Source organism: Mytilus edulis, chromosome 8, assembly GCF_963676685.1.
Source record: "Mytilus edulis chromosome 8, xbMytEdul2.2, whole genome shotgun sequence".
Taxonomy (NCBI): Eukaryota; Metazoa; Mollusca; class Bivalvia; order Mytilida; family Mytilidae; genus Mytilus; species Mytilus edulis.
The window spans coordinates 55,530,471-55,552,056 of record NC_092351.1 but is presented as its reverse complement, the minus strand read 5'-3'; the positions used below and the strand labels follow the sequence as shown (position 1 = coordinate 55,552,056).

The 21,586-nt window shown below is 32.5% G+C and overlaps 1 protein-coding gene across 1 annotated transcript; it reads left to right on the top strand.

Annotated features, from left to right (window-relative positions):
• Positions 1–1,527: 1,527 nt before the first annotated feature.
• Positions 1,528–20,957, top strand: LOC139485915 (sodium-dependent proline transporter-like). The gene is made up of 15 exons (XM_071270586.1): positions 1,528–1,644; positions 6,631–6,748; positions 7,042–7,173; positions 8,318–8,539; positions 9,088–9,232; positions 9,838–9,976; positions 10,260–10,394; positions 11,873–11,976; positions 12,711–12,835; positions 13,984–14,096; positions 14,701–14,832; positions 15,966–16,065; positions 16,934–17,034; positions 18,174–18,326; positions 19,557–20,957. The coding sequence occupies exons 1-15, from the start codon at positions 1,636–1,638 to the stop codon at positions 19,836–19,838; spliced, it is 2,010 nt and encodes a 669-aa protein (XP_071126687.1). The 5' UTR covers positions 1,528–1,635; the 3' UTR covers positions 19,839–20,957.
• The last annotated feature ends 629 nt before the right edge of the window (positions 20,958–21,586 follow it).

Here is a 21,586-nt window from a genome sequence, read left to right as displayed (position 1 = left end):
TATTTTACTTATGAATAGACTTAGTTTTTCTTCCAGTTAACATTACATACAGTCTGCAGTTAAAGTTTATAAAACATTTATTAGATTCATAAACTATCCTGGATTTTTTACCAAACTTGGAAGCTTCTTTCAATCAAAAGACAGTATCGAGAGGGAAATTTTTATTGATGTTTTTCCTCACGAATTTTTCTTTATACTGAAGCAATCCCAATCCAGATCTCTTGTATTGCTTGTATAGATTAGTTCGAGTTAATCTTAATACAAAACATATTTTTATGTAACCATTTGATATAAGTCTCTTGCTTCTTAACCTTGACCTTAATTCCATGATTTAGTGGATATAAAGGATAAATAGTCATTAATTATACATATATATATATATGTGTGTGTTTGCTGTATAATCATAATATCAATTTTTTTAAACACTTGCAAATGAGATATTGTTACAGTAACTGGGTTTCTGCATGATTTTTCATTTGTATGTCCTGCCTACGATAGAAGGTTGTGGGCATTATGTTTTCCGGTCTGTCCGCCCGTCCGTTCCACACTCATATTAAAGTTTTGTTAAGATTTACCATTATGTTATGGTAGTATTTAATTTGAAACTAGGTACACTAGGCTTGTTCATTATAATTTGAACTTTTTTGGGATATATGGCTTTATAATTTGACCTCGATTTCACGGACCAGTGAACATGGAAATATAGTGCAAGCGGGACATAGTGTCATACTAACACATTTTCGTGTCTATTTTCATTTTAAAGTGTTTTCTTAATGTTACACAATAGATATAAATCTGATATCGATGTTAAGTATAATCTTTTAATTTGTTCACACGAACAGTTATCTTCCTCAAGTACAAAAATGTAAGTGCATGTGTTTTTATATGCAGTTATATATTGTGTAATAATCTCAGCGACCTAAACATTAGTGATAGCATGTAAGATAGAAGAAAAACATGTTTCTGCAATACATGTACTTGTACGAGAACAAATAATCGACCTGTTTATAAATTTCGGTCAGAGATTAAGGAAATTCAATTAAAAAAACACTTTTAGAGTTAATACATTTGTACATGCAGGGACTTTCACTTTCTATACTACAGTATAGAAAGTCCCTGATACATGCAACATGCGTATACAAGGCATTCCCCTTTCCTTAAAAAACAAATAATGTAAAACAGCAATGCTCTTCAAAATATTTTTTTTGTAAATCATTTATTTATTTTTACTGATTTATATTTTTGTGTTCATTTTTCAACCTCGCCACAATTTTACCTTAAGTTCAGCATATTTACGGATCCAACCTTTGAAGGTATATATAAGTCAAATAAACAACGAAGACCTATCTAGCATCAACAAACAAATTGAAACTCATTTCCAGGTTTCAGGTATTTCAGAACTCTTTAACTAATGAGACATATTTCAATCACTCCAAAGTATATTTGCCACCCGGATCCTCAAGATTTAAGATTAATAACTCGTGTATAAGAAAAGCCAAGAGGCTCCCCTTCAAGGACGAAAGATAGATAAAACTTTTCCATGACGCTGTGGTATTGAGGGCAACTAATCATTAAACAAAAATCCATGTGTCCCGAAAGATAAAGTTCGCAATCTTTTCTTTTCACTCTGGAACCATGGGAAAGGTAAGACATCCGGGCATTTCTTGTTTTTTTCATAACCTCTCAATTATAATTTTCAAATATTATTTACTTTAAGACAGTACCAATATGTATAAAAAAAAAATTATAAATTTTAATTTAATATTCAATTAATTTTCAATAGTATAAGATAACGCGAGAAACTGATAAAATTATGTTTTGTCACATTTGTATTGAATGAATCAATGAAAAGAAATTTTGCGATAGTATAATGGCCATTCACAAATTCAATCGTTGAGTTTTAACTTAATAAAGGACTTGCAAAAGAAATAGATAAGACAACAATCCTAAGCGCCAAAATCACTGATAACACATATAATAATGATACTTTTACAATGACCAAACAAATATAATGCTATACAGTATACTACTTATTTTTTTTACAAAAAATTCCCTGTAGAATTTCAAACATACATGTATATCAGAATAGAATGGAAATCCTATGTCAGTACAGGGTACCATACTATAGCAACCGAAATATTTTGATTTTCAGAGTATCAAATTTATCTCATATTTTGTTTGTTTATTTATCTATATTCATTCGTTAAATATTTGTTTGGCGTGTTTAACGTTTACTTTGATTATTAGGTATTCAGTATTAACCTTATGTTTCACATCATACAGTCATGTACCTGTATGTACTTATTGATAACTATCGGATTCTTCATTTTATTTTTTTTAAATCATTATTCCTCTCCCTATTTTTTTAACGAATATATTATTGGCATAATCTACGGAAGCGTATTAGCGCCACACATTTTTTTTCGTTATACAAAAAACGCAAACCTTTGCGTTATAACGCAAATATCTTTGTTTCAATTATTCATTAAGTTTTGTATATATGTCCGTCTGTCATTCATTTCGGATGTGATTTACTAGTAGATAAAAAAAGACACATACATACAAGGCCAAATCATTATAAAAAATATGCATAGGAATAATGGAATAATTGAAGTGCAATTATACATAAATTAAGACTGATTTGTGCATCAGAAAAGTATATCATTTAACAAGAAAATAGATATAGTTTAGTATATAGTCATATTAAAATTGAAAAAAGATCAAAAATAATGTCATACAATTGTGAAACCTCCAAGTCAAATAGACAAAATGATCTTTCTGCTTTAAAATGAATTATTAATAAGGAAACATTTTTTTTTAAATCTCAGAATATGATCAAGATTCTTTGATAGAAAGTCATTGAATTTTCATTTCAATATAATGAAGTATTTTTAAGATGCTTGGGGAGCAATTTGAATAGAGAGAACATAATTTTATTAATAAAACATCTTCATTCTATACATTTATTGCCGAAGGGTAGCTTGTTTGAATGTAACCTACTTTACACAGTTCTCAAACGAGAGCTTACTTTGGAAGTATATTTATATTCGGTTATAGCTATATTAACAGGGTTGATTTTTTTCTTAGATATAACCTCAATTTACTCAATTTTCTTTGTAATATATATACTAGTAGTAACTTGGATATAGTTTTTGGGGACCTTTATAGTTTGTTGTTTAGTGTGAGCCAATGCTCCGTGTTGAAGACCGTAATTCGGCCTAAGATGGTTTACTTTTACGAATAATGACTTAGATGGAGAGTTTTCTTATTGGCACTCATACCACATCTTCTTATATTATTCTGCTCATTATTAGTCATTGATATGATCTAATTATTCAAGCAGTTAACTTTGCAATTACTACAAAGGTGATAAATTTTATTATATACAGCCTCCTCCATTAATAACTACTGTTTCCTTTGAATCTTAAATAAGAAATAAGATAAAACAAATGTTTGCGTTTAACGCAAAGGTTTGCGTTATAAGGCAAAAGGTTTGCGTTAGTTAACGCAAAGGTTTGCGTTATAACGCAAAGGTATGCGTTATAGGTATGCGTTATAACGCAAACATAGGAAGAAAAAAAAAAAAAAATGTGTGGCGCTAATACGCTTCCGTAATAATCAATATGTTAGGCACGTGTGTAATTATGTATTTTTCAGTTTATTGTTATGCTGGCGCTCCTTTTAAGACATAAAGTGCATATTTTAACACATTCATTTCAAAATCACGGTAACGCCACCAAAATAGTAAAACATCACAACTCACTGCAATTTCAAATAACAAAATTCTTTGTTCCATGAGGATAATGTTTATCGAAGAACTTTTCAGACAAGAACCGGCTCAGAAATTCCACGAAAATGTAAAAAAGTTAGCCAATAATCTTTTTTTGTTTAATTGTCAGTTTATGTTTTATTTAAATACCGTTTTTTTTTTAAATATACGGATTTTGTACTAATTTTCGAAACATTACAAGCGGAGATTTAAGATATAACTTTATTTTCAATTCTCATTTGTAAGTGTCTTCTCCCTTCGTATTTCTTACTCATCAATTATGGACGCATGCCAAGAAATTGCCTCCGTTGAAATTCTGCAAACACCCCATAGAGCAAATTACATGGATGATTAATTTTGACCATTTGGTATATGGCCGTGTTCTAAGCGACACGTACATGAAGGTCATACATTAATTTCTTGAATGAAATCAAATCTTTAGCTACTAATGACTGCCGTAGGGGGTCGACCGGAATTTTTAGCGAGGATTTCTTGGCATGTTTTGTGAGGTCAATACGTTATGCTAGTATATGGATATTGACCTAGTCAAAACAACATAAGTCTGCACTGTGTTTTTGCCACTTAGACAATTGACCAACTAAGCTACTGTTTTTCTCTGAACATTTGGGATTTCTTAAATATGTTTGGTCGTCTCTAATGGGTTCAGTAACAACTAACGATGTCTGAGCTAGATAAATAGTTAGCACTTCTCAAATGGAAATCATTTACTAAAAGCAATGCAGCGAATTATAATTCTACCTTTCTGTTTTGATGACTTAAGTTTCTGTAATACTATTACACGGGTTATCATTATTTAAAACGATCCAAAAGGGTGACTATGGTATAGAAATATCTTCATCCATGGACTTCTCCGTACCGCCATTTCAAAGCTGGCTAAATTGCTTACTAGGACGTTTGCTCAAGGTTGTGAGGGATATATGGATTTGCAGCCACGTCCGGCAAGAATTGGAACGTTTACTCATATGCCTTGTGTAGGAAGGGTGTCTGGCTCTCATCACGTTACATTGCATAACACTTGCAGTTACTCTTCTAAGGACCAGTAGATGGCATGTACCAGAATATATTGTCTTACTACCTAACATGCCCTGTTTTCATGTAGGAGCCGAATGGTCTAATAATTGAACTATTGCATTAATTGGTTTACTTGTTCTTTAAATGAATAGCCACAAATAATTGCCACTGGACGTTAAATAAGTAATAACTAATACATCACTCATATCAAGTATGAAGAAACTCGAGAAGTACCCAAATAATTAAATGAATAATTTCAAAAGAAAAAGAAAAATGAGTGCTACAACACTCTAAAAACAACACAATTAATCAAAAAGATAAAGCTACATAGTTATATAAAGTAGCAGCCTAAACCGAAAACATAAATGTTGAAATAAAAATTATGTCGCATTTAATATAAACCACTTATTATAGTTCAAAAGACATGGGAAGTCAACAATCCTGTTGATGCGAACTTATCGTAAATGTTTTGACAAACACACTATCTTAAGTCAATAGGTCATTTATTTTGAAATACAGTTTAATTTTAACAGATTTTTCGGTCGTGGTCATGATTGGCTCGTAGAGATACATTGTAGTTTATATGAAGACTTTATATGGATATACCTGAAATTTTAAATCAGGTTAATTTAGCACACATTTTTCGATCTTATTTTGGCCCCTGTCCGACATGTTTTGGGTCTGATTTAGTAACTAATAATGTTATGTCTTGACTATGACTTGCTCGTAGAGATAGTTTATATGCAGACTTTATTTGGAAAATTTTGGTGTCGGCCTATATACCTGAAAGTCTAAATAAGGTTAATTTAGCACGCTTTTTTCGAACTTATTTTTGCCCCTGTCCGACATGTTTGGGTATGATACATCTATATATGAAGATATTGTCTGGAAAATTTTGGTGTCAACCTATGTACCTGAAAGTTTAAATCAGGTTAAATTGGCTCACATTTTTCAATCTTACTTTTGCCCCCGTCCGACATATTTGTGGGGTATGATTTATTAACTAATAATGACATGTCTTGACTGCAGCTATGACCTGTTTTAAGCTTTTTAAATACCCGTTTGGAGTTTTTATCAGGCCATGATAACCTTTCTACAGATACCATTTCAATAACATCGATTCTGTACTTAAACAGATATTCAACTGTCAAGATTTATTAGCTTAAATTTAATACAAAACATTTCAATAGTAAAACAAAAAGAGAAATTTCTTACGTAATTGTATGAAACATGCACTTATTTAACTTTAAAGGTTCACATGAACTATCTTTTACCTTCACCTACTTTGTAAAGTTGATTTAAAAACTAAAAAAATATAGACAAACGATTAGGTAACGACATGTATCAATGTGTATCAAAATCAGTTTTAACCATAATTCCAAAGTCAATTACACTGCATATAAAATTCGCATTAAAAGTTCAAGATAAAAAAAAAAGAAATCACACTGTGTGTTGTACATGTACATGTAGTCATTCGTTGCTTTAATAAAATAAAAAGTGTGTTTGTTTCTATAGAGATATTAGCCAGGGGTCCTGGCTCACTGACTGCTACATTTGTAAACGCTTACCGTAGCCGAAGTATGATTGGCCACGATGCCAGGCTATTGAGATATCTCATATCGAACTTAATTTCACAAAATACCCGAAATAAGCATAGGGGTCTAGATGGGTTTTAAATAACAGATAATAATGATCTCAAAATAAAGAATAGAGCTAAATGGGAAATAAAAAATAAAAGCACAAAAATGTCAAAAAATATAAAGAATACATGATAATAGTACAAGGTTTTAAGTTTATTTTATAGGAAATATGTCTCATGTTTATTTCAGGAAGTAGAAAGACAGGCATGGAGTAATAAGGTAGAGTTCTTTCTGTCCTGTGTGGGATATGCTGTGGGCTTGGGAAATGTGTGGAGATTTCCTTACAAATGTTACAGGAATGGAGGAGGTAACGTATATGTTTTTCAAGTATAAATAAGTACCAATGATTATGTACTATACTACATATACAACGTTAAACCTTTAAGTCATAATATAACTCGAATTTATCGTAAAGTATCATGATATTGAAAAAGAAAAAAAAACTGTTAGATTTCATACAAAAATATCTATCATACTATATGTTCTTTAATTTCCATTTTTTCCCCCGATTTATCCGAGTTTCGATAAACGATGTTTGTCTTATTAAAAATAAACCAATCTCTTTTCCATGATTATTGATATCGCTCTTTTTTCTTTTAGGTGCATTTTTGATTCCATATATTCTTATGTTGGTATTAGTTGGTTTACCATGCTTCTTCCTCGAACTCGCGTTTGGACAGTTTGCATCATTAGGACCATTTACGATATGGAGAGCTAGTCCTCTATTCAAAGGTACCCAACATTGTATACATGTATAAACGGTTACATGTAGCAGGAATTCACAAAATACACATATATACGGTTAACTAGAATTAGCAAAATATACATAAACCGTAAAAAGGATTTACTTAAATATATATAAACGGATAACAAGAATTACACAATCATACATTAACGATTAATAGGAATTAGCAAAATATACATAAACAGTTAACAGGAATTAGCAAAATATACAAGAACGATTAACATGAATTAGACTTTAGTCTTAACAGCGAAACTCCCCAAATAGCCCTACTAAATATATGTTCAAGCACACTAAGTGATTGGATGAAACCACTTTTATATTCACAAAATGCTATTACTAAGGCAACCCTAGTTTTATTTGCGCTTAACGCTATGGGATTAAACCAGTTTTATTAGCGCACAATGCTATTACTAAGGTAAAACTAGTTTTATTTGCACTTAGCGCAATGGGATCAAACCAGTTTTATGAGCGCATAATAATTTTACTAAGGTAAAACTAGTTTCATGTGCGCTTAACGCAAAGGAATTAAACCAGTTTTAAATATGAGCGCACAATGTGATGAGGTTAAACATGATTTAAGCGCACACAAACAGGTTCTTATTATTTACAAAACTTATAAACATGCAAAATGAATTTCACATTATTTATATGGTACATACAGGTTTCTTCTTTAAATTCATAATACATTAAGGTTTCCACTTTATTTTTCTGATACATTGAAAATATCACATTATTAATATGATACACAAAGGTCTCTGCAATATTGATATGATACATACAGCTTTCTTGGTTTTTATTTGAAACATAATAAAATTGAGAATGGAAATGGGGAATGTGCCAAAGAGACAACAACCCGACCATAGAAAAAACAACAGCAGAAGGTCACCAACAGGTCTTCAATGTAGCGAGAAATTCCCGCACCCGGAGGCGTCCTTAAACTGGCCCCTAAACAAATATATACTAGTCCAGTGATAATGAACGCCGTACTAATTTCCAAATTGTACACAAGAAACTAAAATTAAAATAATACAAGACTAACAAAGAATATCTCTTTATTGTTATAATTCATACAGGTTTCTCAACCATTTTTATAATACATAAATTTTCCACATAATTTTTTATCTTTTGTAGGAGTTGGTTTTGCCTCCATAGCATTATCTGTCCTTGTGAGCATTTATTACAACGTTATAATAGCCTATTCCTTATTCTATATGCTTGTGACGTTTGTCAGCTTTGATGGCGATGTTCCCTGGGCTACTTGCAATAATCCATGGAACACTCAATTTTGCATTACAGAGTCGATACGAATAACAGACGATATGAATGAAACACAGAAACTAAATATAACTTTAGGTATTTATCGTGAAATCTATTACATGTGTATGATTTGCGAATCACGGTTTCTATTGCTGGAACTATTTACCAAAGAGCAATAATGGCATGCCTCTAATTGAACGCAACACTTTTAAAGCTTGTTCTAGTGGACACACATCACAATACACATTTTAAATTATCTAAAAAATCAAACAATACTACGATTTTGACTCTGTGTGCGAAACAAAATACAAAGGAAAGGGGCTCCGACTCTCTTAAGATGGACACGAATAAAATTTCATTATCTATACTGCCACGTCTACGTTCGTCTGTCCGTTTGTTTGGTATGTATCATGTTTTCTTATTCGGTCACGATCGTTTACAATGAAGATAGTGTGACATAAACTTGAAACCATGTAAACACGTTCTAAACGATATACACCTTTTTAAAATAGTGTATAAGAATAGAACGTTGGCAATAATTTCAAAGCTCACATTAGGATGACGAGTGTCGAAATAACACTTAATTGCAAATCGGATTAAAATCGTATCGTACTTCTAATACACGTGTTCCATTTTTTTTATAGGTCGTATGAATACCACATGTGTGGACAACATTTTAGATATGGGTGGCATGAATTTCACTGACCTGTCCTACAACTTTACACAGACAAATTTATCAACATGCAGTTATGTCGGAAGATATAAACTGCCCAGTGACGAATATTTCAGGTAATTGCCAACAATAGAGACTTTTTCGTCTTAAGTGCATTTTATTTATTTTTATATATGATGTTATCATTAAAAACAAATCTAACAAAAGAATTTGCAACTACGTAGAACTTTAAAAACTCCCAAGTGACCGTGAGATATTTAAAGCACCGAGCCAAACAGAGACTATGATGCACTTATACTTTGATTTGGGACAGTCACGTTAAAAAATTCACTTTTCCTATTTAATCAATCTGTAAATACATAGAAAAACACGAAGATGGTCTAAAATAAAATGTCAAAGCGTACATCAAAGTCAAAGTATGACCAACATCACCATGGTGCCCTTACAGAGAAAAGGAAGTTTACATATAGCAGTCTGAAGATCATGCACACAAAATGTGACTCCACTTCATTATTCACGTTTAATTTAAATGACCATGACATATTTGTGTGTCAAATCGGTAGCTTCAAAGTACCGTGCATTACTCTTTTATTCGCTTTGTTTTAAGTGTTTTTCATGACGCTTTTATTTCAGCATTTCTTGCAGAACGTTTTATACTTGACGTTGTCAGGACAGCAATGGCGATTGGATCTTTCAGTCTAATATAATATTTGTCTTTCAGTCGGTATGTTTTGAGACTACATGAAGCCACGGATTTTGGTGACGTAGGGGGCATCAGTCTGAAGTTGGCATTGACCTTGCTTCTAGCATGGATTTTTGTCTTCTTTGCTTTAAAGAATGGAGTGAAATCGTCCGGAAAGGTAACGTATGACCATATATCAACCTCCCCTAAACGGTGACGGGTAAACACTATATTAATCATCAGTAATCGAAAAATCAGAATTGTTTTGATAATTGTTGCTACGTCATTCCCTGTGACATGATGAAATTGGCAGACGACCGTCGATGTCGTAAAAATCAATTGACCGAAAATGTGTTTGAATAAACTAGGAACAAATGATGCAACAACAATTCTTGAAATAATTCTCTTTAAAGGTATTATTTATGCTATGCTTTATCTTCTTTTTTATTTAATTATTTTAGATCATCTATTTTACGGCTCTTTTCCCTTACGTTGTGTTGGTAATTTTGCTAATAAGAGGACTTACATTGGAGGGATACATGGAAGGGATAAAATTCTACGTCATACCAAAATGGGAGAAACTGGCAACACCTCAGGTATTATTTTTATACATGTAGTTTAACCGTCCAATTCTCATATTTATGAAATTCAAAACGTACAACGTATAAACAATATGAGCAATTATACTTCGAAATAACATACTCTTGCAGTCTGTATCGCGTTTGTTGGATAATACAAACACTTTAATGACACAAAAGAAAATATACCAGAAAGGTGTTTTCTTACATTTGGTTTACGTACACATACATGTATAGATGTTGGTATCAGCAGAAATAATGCTGTTTTAGCTGTATTTGGCAAAACGTTGAGGAATTTTAGGTCCTGAATGGTCTTTAACTTCGTGCTTTATTTGGCCAGTTTAACAATTTTTGATTCGTGGGTCTTTTGAAGACGAAAAGCGCGTCTGGCATAAATACAACATTTCAATACTGGTATCTATGATGACTGAGTTTATTTACAACCAATGGGTCGATACCACTTATAAATTACCACTGGTGGAGTTTATTTCCCCGAGACTATCACCAGCCCAGGGGTCTGTGTTGACTTTAATTATTTTGATATGTTCATAATTATAAATTTACAGTTAGCAAAACATTTTTTTAGTTTTTAAATGGTAAGGCTTTTCCACCTCAGGAATACATTACCTTAGTTGTATTTGGCAAAACGTTTAGGAATGTTTGGTCCTGATTAATACTCTTCAACTTTGTACTTTATTTGGCCTTTTTAACAAATTTTGATTCAAGCATCACTGATAAGTCTTTTGTAGAGGAAACTACAGTCTGGCGTTAGTACATTTAATTCTGGTATCTATGAAGAGTTTATTTACCACCACTGGGTTGTTGCCACTGCTGGTGGAGTTTTAATTCCCCGAGAGTGTCACCAGCCCAGTAGTCAGCACTTCTGTTTTGTCTTGAGTTATCATTGATATGTTCATAATTATAAATTAACCGTTAACAAAACTTTTAACGTTTTAAATGCTCAGGCTTTTCTACCTCATGAATAGATTACCTAAGCTGTATTTGGCAAAACGTTGAGGAATTTTGGTCCTGAATGCTCCTCAACGTTTTTTTGGCCCTTTTAACACGTTTTGATTCGAGCGTTACTGATGAGTCTTTTGAAGACGCCCGTCTTGCGTTAATATTAAATTTAAATCCTGGTATCTATGATGAGTACATTTAGCCTGTGTTGAACATTTTTGTTTAATAATTATTTTTAACAAAGCAAGGGTACACAAAATGTATGCTCATCTACCAGTATATTCAATCTGTTTTCTAACAATATAAATTAAATATTCTCTTTTTGTCTGACTTTTAGTGGAGGCTTGGTTAGTCAGTTAATACATTTCACTGAACAAGATTACATAATTGATTATGAGCCAGTTGAAGCTCGCCTGCAGGTGCGGGGTTTTCTCATTACACTAAGGACCCATTGATAGCCTTATGCTCTTTGTTTGGTTTGTTGTCTCATTGACACATTCCCCGTTTCCTTCTGAATTCTAATCATATTCAAACAGGTATGGGTAGATGCGGCATCACAGATCTTTTATTCGCTTGGACCAGCATTTGGAAGTTTACTTACCATGGCAAGTTATAACCAATTTAAGAACAACTGTTACAGGTAAATAATTTAATTTTTGATGAAACGCGTCTTCTGATTGGCTTACGTCGTTTTGTTTATCATAATCATCAACACAATCTTGTCATGTTTAAGAACAACTGTTACAGGTAAATGTTATAACTTATTTCTGTAATGACCACCCTTTAGTAAATCACCACCGAGAGACTATTCAATTGTAAGGTTTAGATTTTAAAGGAGGCATTGTTTATTACCTAATTATATTTTAGTGGATTTATAGAGCATGCAAGTAGCAAATGGTATTTGTCAGAACATGTTAAAATTCAGTGGCGGATCCAGGGGGGGGGGGGGGGTTCCGGGGGTGCGCACCCCCCCCTTTATTTTGGCCGATCAATGCATTTGAATCGGGACATATGTTTTGCACCTTTGCACCCACCCTTTGCCCTGGGCTAGCACCCCCCCTTTCGAAAATTCCTGCATCCGCCACTGAAATTGCTTTAGCAACATAACGTAAAAGGACTCATGTTGTTATTTTTTAAAAGAATGAGAGGAATAGAAGAACTACTTACTTAGTTTAATAAATCGTTTTGTTCACTAGATTACAAACAGAAACGTCAGTTTTTTACAGTTTTCCCTGATAACCAGCGATCATTCACCGTATTACAAATATGTATTTTCAGTCGATTCTGAAATTCAATTTGTTTTACCTTTTCCATAAATATACTCCTAATTCCTTGATTCAAAGGACACTAAATGCGTCTTTGAATTTATTCTAGAGACGCTATTTTGGTTGCCGTCATCAATTGTGCGACCAGTGTATTTGCTGGTTTTGTGATTTTTGCTGTGCTCGGATTCATGGCTCACGTGACTAACCAAGAAGTTGGCGATGTAGCAACTGGAGGTAAATATTTTTTTTAGATTGTAATTAATTATTATGGTCTTATTAATTATCATATAATAAGTAAAATGAGGCGATTTTTTTTTATTCTACTTCAAAATGTATAAAGGACTATTCTATACTATGAATATTATACCAGTATCATTTCTTTACGTCTTTTAAAAACCTATATGGTAAAGAATAGATTTGATTTAATTTTTTGTTGTTTTAACGCCACTTTTAAGCACCGCATTTAGGCTATTTCCTGGCGGCAAGTTTTTATTGGTGGAGGAAGCCGGAGTACCCAGAAAAAACCACCGACCTTCGATAGGAAATGTAAAGAATAGAAAATGGAACATAAGACAATAACATGAAATGGCACTTGAATCAAACTTTGTTCGAATTATAAAGCTTTTGTCGTTACATGTTAGCATGGTGAGGTATAACAAAGAAAAGGAACAAATTATGTTACGATGTTATGCTATTGTTTCAGAAAAAGGGAGAAGGTTTGGATCCATTAAAACGTTTAATCCCGCTGCAAATGTTTGCACCTGTCCTAGGTCAGAAATCTGATGTACAGTAGTTGTCGTTTATTTATGTAATTTATACGTGTTTCTCGCACCACATCTTCCAATATCTATATTATGAGTTTCCGCGCCGTGCATGACAAGGTTTGCGCTACGATGACCACGTTGTACAGAATTTTACCGTCTGCGAGAATTTAATACCTGCTTGATTTATTGTTTTGGTTCAAGACATGTTTGTTTTTATTTATCCATTTAGCCTGAGGAAACATTCAATATTTATGGTTCTAAAGGATTTGTATCTATGAAAATAAAAACGGAAAAACTATACATCAAATGTTAGTTTTTAATTTATTTGCAGAGTCTCGATGTACGACAATCGCGAATTCTATTACTCCTCATATTTCATATGATTCCACTAAGCACGATCATATGATGGAACATATTTTATTAAGTATTCTTCAATGCGAAAACCTCCAACCACCAAAAAAAAAAAAAAAAACCCACAAAAACAAAAAATAAAACAACATAGAACAGAAAAACAAAAAACATCACTTAGAAGCATTCAGATGTATGTACGAAAAAGACAAATAAAACGGGTTTTAGATGTCGCGATAAGTAACTTCTACTTCCGTTTTATATTTACAGGTCCTGGGCTTGTATTTATCGCCTATCCAGAGGGTATTGCCAGAATGCCTTATCCACCAATCTGGGCATTTTTGTTCTTTTTTATGTTGCTTTCACTAGGAATGTCAAGTCAGGTAAGCACACTTATACTAGATATTCATAATTTAATTTTTTATAATAATATACACAGATGTTATAAATGTACAATTATGCATAAACAAAGTGGGTGCATGTAAAATGAAAAAAAGAACACTTTAAAATGTAGCATGCAGTTTTGGTATTAAGGATAATGAACTATAGTTCCTACGAATCCGCGTCTTTGGACTGATAGTGGTCTCATTGGCATTCAAATATAATTGCAAATGTAAAGATGTTTGAATATCCGTTCCCATTTATGAAATTTAGAAAACATCTTTAAGAAACCTCCCATTGAATTCAGAAAAAATGAGGCTGATAGTCGTTTCGGTTGAATAGAGGAAAACTTAGTTTGAGATATACACATGTGGAATACAGTAAACAAATGAGTTGGAGATTTTGTTTCCTTGGAACACAGGAAAGTTGGGGTTGAGATAAATTCCTGTGAAACCAGGAATTAAAAACATAGATGGAGAAAAATGCCAAGTTGAAAAAAGGTCTGTTCAAAAATATTTTTTGTGTTCCCAAAAAGATGTACTTGGTAAATAAGTCAGACCGAAAAGTCATTGGTATCATATAAATGGTGTAAATATTCATTTCCAGTTTGCAATGGTAGAAGCCATCATAAGCGCTTTAGCTGATGAATTCCCCAGTACACTCAGAAGAAATAAAGCAAAACTTTGTGCTGCAGTTTGCCTTGTACTGTTCTTGTGTGGCCTGCCTTTAGTGACAAATGTAAGCATATGTACCGTTTTACATTCATAAACTTTTCGTTCGTATTTGTGTATATTGTGAATATGTATTTCGAGATATGTGTATATTGTAAGTACAAATGTATTAACATTTTGTTCTTAAACTCGTTTAAACAAATATCTTTATCATGGCATCATTTTATTCTCTCACTTGGTTGTTACGAAATGTATATATATTCCCTGATTCTTCTCAATTAGTTTTGATTTATACAAAAAAGGTAAAAACACAAAAATACTGAACTCCGAGGAAAATTCAAAAAGGAAAATCCAAAATCAAAAGGCAAAATCAAAAGTCCAAACACATCAAACGAATGGATAACAACTGTCATATTCCTGACTAGGTACGGGCATTCTCTAATGTAGAAAATGGTGGATTGAACCTGGTTTTATAGCTAGCTAAACCTCTCACTTGTATGACAGTCGTATCAAATTCCATTACATTGTCAACGATGCATGAACAAAACAAACATACTCAAAGAGTAAAAAATGTCAAAAATAGGGGTACAGCAGTCAATATTGTGTTATCATCTTAATATCACTATAAAAACAACAAATAAACGCTGCATCTCTTAATAACATTAATCAGTATACATGTACCAAATGTATTGTTTTCTAGTCTGTAATAGGAATCTTTGTTTCAAATACCTCAATATTAGATATGTTTAGGTTTTGTCTGACAAGTAATGAAAAAAAAAATTCCCTAGTTGTCTGAATCATTTGACGTATGTTCAAGCCACATAACAATTATCGAAGACTTTAAACATCAAACCACGATATGTTGTAATCTAACAACATATATATCAGTACGATTTTCGGTACTTATACATCTTCGGATTTCAAATGTTTGGCTTTGAGCGTTCCTGATGAAGGTAAATCCAGAAAAGGGCTTCGGACGCAATAAATTATTTAACGTGTTCTTTTATATTTTTACAGGTATATTGGAAGGCCTTAATATAACATTTGATTAAAATGCAGTTCAACACTTTCCCATATTTCCAAATAATCTGTGGCCAAGATAATTATTTCTATTTCTGCGCCAAATAATATTATGTATTTTTACAAATCGATTACATTCTTTGACACATTCCCCATTTCCATTCTCAATTTTATTTATAGGGTGGTATTTGGGTTCTTACTTTAATGGATGACTACTCCGGCAGTTACTCCTTGTTGTTTGTGTGTATGATTGAATTAATTGCTATCGCGTGGGTATACGGTAAGTTCGTATAGTCTGTTTTACATTTGAGGCATTTGAGAATTGGACAAAAAATGAATGGATACCGCGAGACATGGTTTTATAAATACCCATAGCCCCAAAAAACAAATAGATACCAACATTTATAAAAAATACAGAAACAGCAATGAAAAGTCACCAATACTGTTTTACAGTTAAGGCATTTGAGAATCGGACAAAAAATTAAGGCATTTGAGAATCGGACAAAAAATGAAGGCATTTGAGAATTGGACAAAAAATAAAGGCATTTGAGAATCGGACAAAAAATGAACGGATACCGCGAGACATGGTTGTATAAATACCCATAACCCCCAAAAAACAAAAACACAACATTTATAAAAAATACAGAAACGGCAATGAAAAGTCACAAATACTGTACACAGGCGCATGGGGAATTATCCTTTTTCTATTTTATCTGGTTTGAAGGGTATGGAGGAGCAACCTACCTATACATAAGATATTGTAATTGTAATATCGTACTGCTAAGAACAAATTAGATAAGTGTTGAAACATTTACAGAATGTTTACCAAAACAACAGAAAGAAGGAAAAGGGTAGAGGGCGCATTTCCCTATGCGCCTGTGATACTTAAAAAAACTACAGATTTAGCAACACATACATGCAACTCTCTAAAATTTATTTTTAACACCATTTATTCAACATGACACGTATTATGAAAGTTTTTAAGATTGAAATAATTTATTTTCTTAGATTGAAGGAAAAATTTCATTTCTTATTCTCAAAACTTGTGTATTTACTTGTAGTTGTAATACAAACTGCATAATCTTGCATAATCAAATTAATTAATCGTTACAGTTAAATGCACATGGTCTGAACTTTCTTACTTTCAGGTCATAATAGATTCTTAGAAGATCTTTACATGATGCTTGGCTTTAAGGTGAACTATTACTGGGTTGCAATGTGGAAGTTTGTTGCTCCTGTTATAATTGTGGTAAGTTGGTGTTTTTTGTTATGTATTTTTTTCGTGTCTATATGTGTCTTAAAACATAAATCGTTTTTAAGACCGTTTAGGACAGTAATGCGATGTAACATTCCCTTAAATATAATGTAATAATAATCAAAATGGCGGGTTTTTCAAATGGAGTAAATACTGCTTACCCTTTTGGATCAATTCAATGTTTTAACAGCGCTTGCTATGTCCTATTTTCATTTTTATGTCTGTTGTTGTTAGGAAAATATACCTTTTTGGTAATTTTTTTCGGTAAATTAGAAATAACAAGAATGTGTCCATAGTACACGGATGCCCCACTCGCACTATCATCTTCTATGTTCAGTGGACCGTGAAATTGGGGTCAAAACTTTAATTTGGAATTAAAATTAGAAAGATTATATCATAGGGAACATGTGTACCAAGTTTCAAGTTGATGTATCTTTAACTTCATCAAAAACTACCTTGACCAAAAACTTTAACCTGAACTTCGCACTATCATTTTCTATGTTCAGTGGACCATGAAATTGATGTCAAAACTTTAATTTGGAATTAAAATTTTAAAATTAGAAAGATCATATCATGGGGAACATGTGTACTAAGTTTCAAGTTGATTGGACTTCAACTTCTTCAAAAACTACCTTGACCAAAAACTTTAACCTGAAGCCAACGGACGCACGGACGGACGGACAAACGAACGGAGGCACAGACCAGAAAACATAATGCACCTCTGCTACGTAGGTGGGGCATAATACGATGCCATCTCCCTAATGCAAAATTGACCTCAGATATATTCTACCATTCCTCCTTTTGGTGTTACAGCTCATCATGTATTGAAGAATTTATACATTTATGGCTTTCGATTAATTAGATTTCAGCGTTCCAAATGGAGGTAAATAAAAAAAACATAAAACACATACATGTACAGCTTATACAGCGTTATTTAAATTTGATATGTACAAAAAAACATCTTATAACTGTTGTTCCCCGGAATTACATTTCTAGATGGGAAGGACTTAAACCGAATATAGTAAAGCCAAATGTAGCCAGTAATAATTTCAACCAGTTCCTGTTTTCTGATTTATCATTGTCAAAATATTTTATTTCTCCAAATGTTATCATATCTTTCGTTTTTATTTCAGCTAATATTGATTGCATCTGGTATTCAGTTTTCACCATCAGGATATGGAGACTTTGTATTTCCAACCTGGGTTCAAGGTGTTGGATGGGGACTTGTGTCAATACCAATTGTTCTGCTGCTTGGAACTATGCTGATTCAGCTCATAAGATATGGTGTAAGTCTATACATAACTAGTTTTATTTGTAACTTGTGTAAGATGTTCATTAGTTTGTCTCCCTTTTAACTCATTTTGCATTCTTTACGTGCTTAAGCGGCCGAACAAGAGGAGATTACGGTGTTAAATCATCTTCTGTCAAAACAATTGAGCCTACAAATAAAGGGATAATCCAATGTTTTAGTAGCCAGCACATCATTTGCAGGGAATTTACTTTTTTTTTACTCATCTGCACGTTGGAAAATCATCTTTTCACTTCATTGTGAATGACTTACCAAAATTTTGAATACTTTTGATTTAACAAGCTGCTGTGGAAACAATAGATTTTCAACTTTCCAGTCAGTCCATTATTATTCAGCTGATGTTCTTAATAAAGAGGGATAAAACGTTGTAGACATATGTGAAATTACTGCAATATGGCTAAAAATGAAAAAAATGAATAGTTATCAAAGGTACCAGGATTATAATTTAGTACGCCAGATGCGCGTTTCGTCTACATAAGACTCATCAGTGACGCTCGTATCAAAATATTTATAAAGCCAAACAAGTACAAAGTTGAAGAGCATTGAGGATCCAAAATTCCAAAAAGTTGTGCCAAACATGACATATAATAACTGACAGTAAAGGAGAAAAAAATAGAAAAGTTTTCACGTGTCAATATCAACAAATAAATACTAGAGAACAAATTGAATCAGTAAATAGCATGAGTTTTAGCTTTAACAATTGTCGATATGTGATATATGATTGATTGTTGGTTGCTCAACGTTTAGTTGAATAATGTCACGCTTGTTTAGGGCGAGAACGAATTAACAATAACAAATTGGTATGTTTCGTAATAGATGCGGTTTGGGATGATGTATGATTTAATAGTCCGTTTCTGTGTGTGTTACATTTTAATGTTGTGTCGTTGTTCTCCTCTTATATTTAATGCGTTTCCCTCAGTTTTAGTTTGTTACCCCGATTTGGTTTTTGTCGATGGATTTATGAGTTTTGAACAGCGGTATACTACTGTTGCCTTTATTTAATAGAACTGCAATCTTTGTAATAGACTTCTATAGAAAGTATTTTTAAATCCATAACACAATCCTTGGCTTCTTATGTAAGCAAATAGGGCACCAGTTAAGATAATGGTTGACAGCAGTAGTGCAATATGTTGTTTACAAATATTTATGACATGCAACATAAATGAAAAAAAGAAATGTTAAATAAGCATTGTTTCACTTCATTTAGGGTTTTAGAAATGCCTCCAGACCACAGAAAGACTGGGGCCCTGCTCTACCAGAAAACAGAACAGGTCGATATGCAGATTACTTGGAAGTTGTTTATGAATCGAAAAAAGAAGATATACAGAAAAACGGAGTCATTGAAATGGACAAAAATGAACCAAATATTGTAGAACAAATGAAGAAAAGACGAGAAAGCGCTCAGTATAATAAAGGATACGAAATGGATGAAAAACCAGTGGCCGAACAAAATGGACACACCGTGCAATCTGAAGATGATAAATTGTGATTGTGTTTTAATGTAAAGACGATATTTTAACTTAAGGCATACTCTATACATTTCAACTGATATAAGATTTCATGATAAATCAATGTTTAGCGAACAAAACAAGATACAACATAAATGTGTCTGTAAAAGTCATAATTGTAATGGAGAATCTATTTTAGGTTCTTAAAACGTTCAAAACTACTCTAGAAAACAGACTTCAAATTGCCAGATGGAACGATAGGTGTAATCGATGCAAGACGTTAGGACGTTTTGTTTGATCTTGGTCCCTTTAGAGTTCTAACCATGACAGAGCACGGGTACAATAATTTAATCATGATGTGTCTATAACTTTTGTCTGTATTTTTCTATAGGGTTGCTCAGTCTTTTTAAATATGTGTTCTTATTCCTAGTATTACAATGTATTGTTATTTTATAATGTTTTTGTCTTTTGCTGCGTCCCCTTTAGATTAACGGTTTCAGATAACCCTTCGAAGAGGGGTGCTTCCAGGGTGTTAATTTCACAAATCCTGTTTTTGTTTATTTTCCCTATTTCCCATATGTTTTTTTTACTTTCCCCTAGATCCCTCTTTGTTTTCCCCTATATCATACACACCCACATTTCCACATTCCAAAAGCGTTTCACCCCTTTGGTATCCTAATGTTTCATGTACAATACAATGTCATTTATATGTAAATTGTACAATGTTCTAAGTTAAACTGGACATTTTCAAGTTCAACAAAATGGGCCAATGACTACAATATCAAAATCTTAATAAGATATGTCACAAAAATATTTTTTTTCTAGTGAATATTTACTTTACTACAGATTCCTTTAAAGAAAATGTGCAGTTTCTGATGATAATAGAATATTTTACGGATATTCTAAACACTAGCTGGAAATATTTAAGAAAATATTAGTAGTAAATTCTTCATGTTCTTATGACAAACACACTATACAAGTTATTCTAGTTATTTGTTAATTTTTATAAAATATTTTATGTTTATAAATAACAATGTCTTTAAAGACTGTATTCAAGATCTGGTAACATAGACAATGATTGTATTATAAACAATAACTAATAAATGGGTGCAATATTATATGTACTCTTTTGTTGCAAATAAAGATCAAGATTTAAAGAATTTCATTTGTTTCTTCTTTTGCTTAAAAAAAGTTTTAAGTTTTCATCAGGAGAGAAATACAAACACGGATATCATTATATAAATCATGAAAACAAATTAAGTAATAACATCGATATGAGGTATTTGTAAATGACACTGCAACACATAACACAAAAAAAAAATATTCAGAGATCAACATATGGTCTCCAACATTTTGTTTTAAAGAATGCAAGTCTCTATGGTTGCTCAAAGCCATAGCAGTTTCTCTGGTTGATTTTAAATGGTTTGTGATTTTCATTTTTTTTTGTTTGGTGTCGATCTATATTTCCTTTCGTTGTTGTTTGCTACGGTCTTGTCTCTTGGTCATAAACTTATGATTTTTTATTTGTCCCCTTGGAACAACTGTTATGTATGTAACCCAATAATTACGCATGAACCATAGACAATTCCGTACGGGAAAGATGTTTAATAACAGATAGGTGTTCCGATCATGGAATTTCGTCTGCTATGATGAAGTTATAATAAAGTCATACTAAAATACCGAGCTCAAAGGCAAATTAAACAAGAATGTGTCCCCAGTACACGAATGCCCCACTCGCACTATCATTTTCCATGTTTAGTGGACCGTGAAATTTGGGTAAACTCTCTAA